The following is a 6,999-nucleotide window of genomic DNA, read 5'->3' as shown; positions in this document are numbered from 1 at the left end:
AAAAATATTTAGAAACATACTGATTTTTCATTGAATCAAGATTCTTCTTTTTGTGTCTGCTCTGTTGGCTAGAGGTCATTCAGGAAAGACTGGTGGTTACATTCACCTCCAACTGATTAACTCAGTACACATTATGTTTGTATCATACATGGGCTGGACATGTAGACATGGATGGCATACCATTTGTTGGAAAGCATGTTGTAGTATTCAGCTATGTGCAAATTTCTCATGGGGGGTTCTGCTTATTGTGAAGGAATGGAAAATGTTGAAGCTGAGATCTGCTAAGATGCCTGTCTGAGAGAACAGTGTTGCCCTTGAGGTGCTTGGGTTTGATAGTGACATCTGTACTCAAGCAGAATGCTTGCTTACTGTGAGGCATTTTGTTCGAATAAGGAGAGTAAATTGGTCCCCTAAATACTACAGAATGCAGGTAGTGCTTGTTTCAGTGAAAGGGCTCAGGAGAAAGAACAAAGGATATTTGTTGAGACAGAATAACAGATGCGATTATCTATTTTTTACACAGTTGTCATGTCAGATTTATAATTTTACATACATTCCCTTTTGAAAAGAAGTTGCAATGATTAGCCACACAATTTTCTTACAGTGCTTAGAATGAAACTGCCACTTTCAGGACTGATTTCCTTGCCACAACTGCCTTTAAAAGAAACATACCAACAACTATTGTACAAACGCATACTATGATAACATTTTAAATTTATATGTGCGTAAGGTGCAATCCAATTTCTTATTTCTTTTCACAACATACTGGTCATAACTTTAAACCTTTTGGTAATTATAGGATGTTTTGTTCTGTTTAGTCCAGAAGATCTCTCTAACAGAGAAATAATAAAAAAAGGGGGTTCAAGATCTCAAGCGAGGTTTGAGAATTTTGCATTTCTTATAAAATTCAAAATTTTCAACAAAGTGTTTGTATATTGCCTGGCCAAACTAGTAAAAAATAAATTGCTTTGCTTGTTTTGTGATTTCCCCAGATTTTCCGTGTCTCTAGTGAAGTGCTGAAAATGTCAGTTTTTCTGGGGAATGGCACCAACTGGGACCCAGCTGACTGTATGCACTCTGTGCTTTGCTTTATTGATTTGGTGTTTGAGAAGTCCAGATGCTAATGCTCCTAATGATCAGCCATTCTTTTTGACTTTTGGTAACAAGTATTCTCATGCAGTTAATATCAAACAGAACTTTGTGCTCTACATCTGTTATTTCAAAATTCCCATTTCTGAATTCCCCTAGTCTCAAGTAAGTAGTACATTTTCTTCCTTTTTTACTCCCTACAATCTTTTCTCCTACTTCCAGGGCTCCATGATGCAAAATGTCATTTTGCCGGTCTTCAGTGCCAGTGACAACTTTTATTTTACTGATTTTAATGGGCTTTTCAAATACAATCCCATAGAAGTCTCCAGTAGAAGGAGCTTTGCCCCAGAAGTACTCATCAATGCTGCTGTAAGCCTTGCTTGCCTCATAGTTTTCAAATACATTCATGTTGGTGTGCAAATTTGCAGGTGGGTTGTCAGGGATGTCAAATGATTCCTCTTCAAAATCATCATCCTTTAGCTTGTTTTCAGCTCCTTTGTAAGATGAGTAGTATCCCATGTGCTGGAACAGAGATGGCTTAAAACGTATCACTTCCTTTTGAGCTAACAACCCACGAAAGTGGATGAGCAGCCAATCGCAAGGCATTTCTTGGTAAAACATCAACAAAAAATGGGCCAGGCGTGGAAGGTCATGGGAATGGTAAAGCTTTCCAATGTACCCCAGCTTGGAGAATTCTAGTGTCACCCAGTAGGATCCTTCTCGTGAGGTAATTACTTTCTTAACAGCAGTCAAAAAATTCTTTGAACAGCGAACGTCATCTTCTAGCATCACATAATAGTCGGAAAGATTAGCACAAAAATTAAGAAGGAAAGCATAATCTACATTTTGTTTGGATCGAAACTTCACACGATCCTCTGGGTCATTGTAATTTCTCTTGAGGCCATCCAGTACAGGATAATACTCCTCAGGGACGTGAATAACTATTAATCTGCCTGCAATTATGTGATGTGCGAATTTCTGTGAAATATCTTGGACCATTCCTTCACACCAGGCTGAGTCAAAATCTGCCAGCTGCACTACCACTGCGATTTCTTTGAGTTCCTCATAACTTGACTGCTCGAATATGGACTTGATGGTCTCAAGCAAGTAGTTCCCCTTTTTCCGTTTCACAGAGGATAGCCCAATTGTAAGATACCCTGTACAAAAGACAGTTCAAACAAAAACTTGAGTATCTGATGTCGGAAACCATTTTGCCACAAAGCTATCCTCCAGAGCTGTGCTTATATTAAATAAATCTTTTGAATGGTGAAGACTGAGAAATTTAGTATGTGAATTTTTTTAAACTACATGCAACAAAGGACATTTATTGCCTTTTCATGGAAGAAGAATCATATTGCATGCAAATAGACATATGGAAACTATTGCATTCAACATTCACTTATTAACTGCAAGGAATGTCATGGAGTGGACAAAAGCCAAAGCAATGTGCACTTATATGCCTGGTAGAGGAAACCACATAGACAATGATAAGGCTGTAGAATCTGCTAAAAGAAAAGGGATTGTGAGATATGATTCAGACAATATTTTTAAAGGAACTATGAAATGCAGCACAAAAAAAAGTGAGCTATAGATTAATTGCCAAACTTTTATCAATGTAATCACTCTACAAGACTAGTTACATTTATGCATAACTTTATAGTTTTATGAATGTTGCACGGATAATTTTTTTCTGTATGTTCATTTTTAACTGAATCTGTTCAGCTTTTCCTTGCTAATAATTCTTCTTCTAACCCCCTTTCAGGACTCATTGAGCATGTTACAGGGAACTCCCTCTTGCAAGATGTAATTTAGATATTATTTTAAAGTAGAAGAGAACTTACTACTGCATAAATAATGTATAAATAATTTTTAATGCCGTTACATCTTTCCAGGGAGAAATGCATCTTAATTATATGGGAAGAATTTTCATCTCTGCTGTTTTGGAGTCACTGCCATTGCATTTTTACCAGCAGCCCAAATAACTTTTTTCAGATATTTGCTAATATATCTAATTTTTTCTAACTTCTGATGTAAAAAATGTTAAGACTTTATAACTGATAGGGCATACTTCAGTTGAAACTACTCCAACTTTCTTAAAATACTGTGGTTTGTAAAAGACTGCTTTGATAAAGTGATTCAGAGTTTCCCTCAAGGCTTAAGACTGATTAAAATGCAGTTGTACAGTGAAGTACAACCCCCAGAAGCCATTTATGCTGCCTATAGAACCCCAAATTTCTCAACTCTAATTTGAGCAGACTTTATAGCTTTCTATGAAGATCAACAAATCACAGATTATTTTATTTTACCTTTTATGCTTGAACTTCAGAGCCATGTTTGTGAAATGATTGATTTGGAACCCAAAGAACACCTGTCTAAAAGCCCTAGATTTATGAAATAAGGCCATATTTCACTTGAAGATGAAAGTTTTGAACCCTGCCTGAAGTCAGAATAACTAAATAGTCCATCTGTAGATGGCTGTGAGAAGAATCCTCTTTATTGTCCTCGTAATAGCACAGTTCACCTCCCTTGTTATCACAGCTAAAGGAACAAGGAGATCCATTCACAGCTGATGGACTGGCAAAATAGGGGACCTGAAGGGTGTATCTACATGATCCCAAGCATACCTTAGATTGGATTTACTGGCTACACAGACGGAGGCCCACAGTATGGTCTGAGAGGGTGGTTACAGACCAACACCAGCACATGCCTTGCTCCTGCTTTCTAAATAATCTCCTTCTGGCCTTGGGGGAGACCCACAAAAATATGCTCACACATATCATTCAGGGGCTGCCTGCAGGACGACTACAAACCAAGCATTTGGTCAGAAGGTAACCAGGCTGTGGGGGGCAGTCACTGCTAGGGCTGAACTAGCAGCTGCCCAGGAACTGCCTCTGCAGAGAGAGCAACCTGCCCCACTAACTCTCTGAGATTGTCACTGATTAACTCAGCCCCTCTTGCCTAGAAATACCACAGGGACTCTATGGATTTCACCCATTTTTTAATTACTTCATTTTATAACATTCAGATTGCAGTTACTTACTTTTCCTTGGCAAAGGCGTGCCAGCTAGGTAGCGATAGGAAATGTTTATAGATCCTGAGAAATTAGACAAATCTTTAAAAGTGTGAACATAGCGCTCTGGGTTGAGCTGGTGCGTGGCTGTTTCTCTGATTAATTGCTTGTCCCCTTCCTATTAGTGAGAAAACAAAAAGAATAGGAGAGGGAGAGAGACAGAGAGAAACACATTTGTGAATGCCAGCCAGAGAGGAAACACAGACAGGCAGGTTTCCAAGAATAACATTTTTCAGTGTCAGCTTTCGTGAAAGCATGTAGATGTCACCTCATTTTTTCTAAAAACCCATTACTGAATATCATACATTTTTGGCTACAGAAAATCTACCATAACCCTTCAGATTACGGTAACAGGAAAAGGAAAAAAAAAATAGTATTTTGGACCAAAACTCTGGAAAGGTTGCAAACACTAAATTATCGCCAAAAATTCTGCAGTATTCAAAACAGGGATAAGAAAGCATCAGTCAGTAACAGATGAGATAATTTTCATAGATGGAGAAGTGGGGGAGATTTTTTGAAAATGCTTTCAGTGATTAAAAAAGCTACCCAAACTGTTGCAAATGAAAGATGAAACTAGATCCTAGCATCTGGCTCATTTTGCCAGTTTTCTGAGTAGTTCTGACTCAGATCTGTGATAAGAAGAAATGCATGTGATCATCCACACAGCCAAAGCTTTCTCTGGATTAGGTAAACACCGTTTGATGGTACAGAAAAAAGGCAAATTTATCACTATGCCTTCTTTCCTGCATCCTTCTCCTGTCTTTTTCTTCCAAGAGGCTTCCCTAACTGTAGTAAAGTTGCACAAGGGAAGGAGTGGCTTCATCAGCAGTGCCCTATTCATAAGCTCTGTCCTGTCTCAGGGAAAATCAGTTCCTTAATCCTTAAGAAAAGGGAAAATATCTAACAGGTTGTAGTGTCATGAGACTGAATTTAAAGGTAGGAATGCTTATTTAATTTACATGGCTTGATTCTAGTCTGATGATAGGCCAGTGTATGAATGAGTTAATTTCTTCTGATGTGTACAGTACGCTAATGCACTAAAAACTTCCTGATCTGTCATTAAGTGGGAGCATTGTGCAGCAATAGTACTGCTGCTAACAAGAACAACCATGGAAACAGTAAACAGCACTCATATTTAATAGTATAATTATTCAAAAATGTGTCAAAGATATTTTATAGTACAAAGAAATATTTCTGGAGACTGATCCTAGGTTCAATTTAAGTTTATTATTTTTCTGTCATAGAAGTAGTAAATAATCTAGCTCTGAGCTTAGTAAAGATCTTTGGCAGACATCCAGAGCCATCTACCTGCACTGTTATGCTCTCTTAATCTGCATTGTCTCTTCAGTCATTTCTTTATAGTGCTGCTCTGCTGCTACTCTGCATCTGCTCACAAGTTATGAGAAGAAGGTTTATGTTGATCAGATGCCAGATTAAAAGGTAACTCAATGAGCTAGGAAGAGAATGCATCAAAACTTCAGGAGATTTTAAATGAAAACTGTCAAATGGAAAAAAAAATAGGCTGGTCCAAAACCTTTATTTTTTTAAAAACAGCCTTCATTAATGCCAAAATAAGTGTCATCGGTTCCAGAATGGAGCCCCAAAATTCTTTGTTTCGTAAGAAGGTTTTGGAATGGAAAACCATTCTTCGGAGGTTTTTCTACATAAAAAGTTTCAAAATGATTAGAAATAGGGAATGTCAGGACAAAATGTTTTGATTTTAACAAGGAAAATATTTAAACTGACCACAGAAATGTTCCTTCTTTTTTTTTTTTTTTCTTCTCTTTAAAAAATGCCTTTTGTGGCTAACAATCTTTTTTTAAAGTTGCTGTTTTCATTTTGTTGAATAAAAACCAAAACTGAAATAATGGATTTTTCCAAAAATTTCAAAGCTGGTTCTTCTACCTCGACTACTATGCAGAGGTCAGTGAAGCTGAAAAGCTTGATTAGCTCTCTTTAGCTGTCTTTATTTTTTGCTATGATGTTTCTGGCTTTCATCTGTTAACTAACCTCTGACTTACATTCCAGTGTTTGCTGGAGCTTGGGAGGTTCCTGTGGGTGCCATGGGGCGAAGTGCCAGAAGTTCTTTATTCTTTAGAGAGATACTCTGCTCCACCAAGGATGTTGTGTCAGCTACAATAGTACTATTGTTTTCATAGTGCCCTAAATAAGGATTAGTATTCATAGAAGAGTGCAGAAGGCATGCTTCACTTACAGTTCACTTACAACTCAGAATATGTATTAAAACATCGCTGCATATATTGTGATATCTGGTTATATTTAATTCAGTATATCTTCAAAATATTTGATCATATGTTGTTCACACACTGCAAATGAAGCACCTTAAACTGCTCTGCTGACACATGTGCATCAGCACTGTGTGATATACCCCCTAAAAATGTATTTAAGCAGTCTTTCCAGGTGGGCCCTTACTTTCCATTTCCACAGCAAATGCCCTGCAGAAAACAGTGAAGGGATTCTTCGGGCATGTGAGAGTCTCTGAGCAAAAATTCTCCTCTCTCTTCCTAAGATTTGCCACAATGAATCTCACTTTGATATTCTAATGTCAGAAAAGGTCACTCATCTCAGTTACATCTGGTGAAAGAGATACTAGCCCTGCATCCCTTTGCACAGCCTGATGCCTGAGACTGGGAAGAGAAACTCAGGGTCAGTTGCCTTCCTCTATCAGGTACCTTCGGGAGATACTCCAGCAGGAGACTTGCTACAATGAGAAAGTCAGAGGGCTTTCAGGGCTCTGAGGATTTTCAGATTCCCATTTCCTGAGGGGAACTGGTTAGCCTGCTATCCTCGAAAGCTATCCCCAAGCGTATCTCTCCTCA

At 38.1% G+C, this 6,999-nt stretch overlaps 1 protein-coding gene across 2 annotated transcripts in view; it reads right to left on the bottom strand.

Annotated features, from left to right (window-relative positions):
• Window positions 1-216: 216 nt before the first annotated feature.
• The window catches only part of MGAT4C (MGAT4 family member C), a 32,340-nt gene continuing 25,557 nt past the window's right edge, over window positions 217-6,999 (bottom strand). For both annotated transcript variants that reach the window (XM_074901479.1, XM_074901480.1), the window contains exons 3-4: window positions 4,130-4,277; window positions 217-2,246 (exon numbers count right to left, since the gene is read on the bottom strand). In XM_074901479.1, coding sequence (XP_074757580.1) covers window positions 1,090-2,246; window positions 4,130-4,277 — 1,305 coding nt within the window. In that variant the 3' untranslated portion in view covers window positions 217-1,089. The remainder of the gene's footprint in view (window positions 2,247-4,129; window positions 4,278-6,999) is intronic.

Source organism: Athene noctua, chromosome 3, assembly GCF_965140245.1.
Source record: "Athene noctua chromosome 3, bAthNoc1.hap1.1, whole genome shotgun sequence".
NCBI lineage: Eukaryota > Metazoa > Chordata > Aves > Strigiformes > Strigidae > Athene > Athene noctua.
The sequence above is the reverse complement of the archived record's forward strand: the minus strand, read 5'-3'. Positions and strand labels throughout refer to the sequence as shown.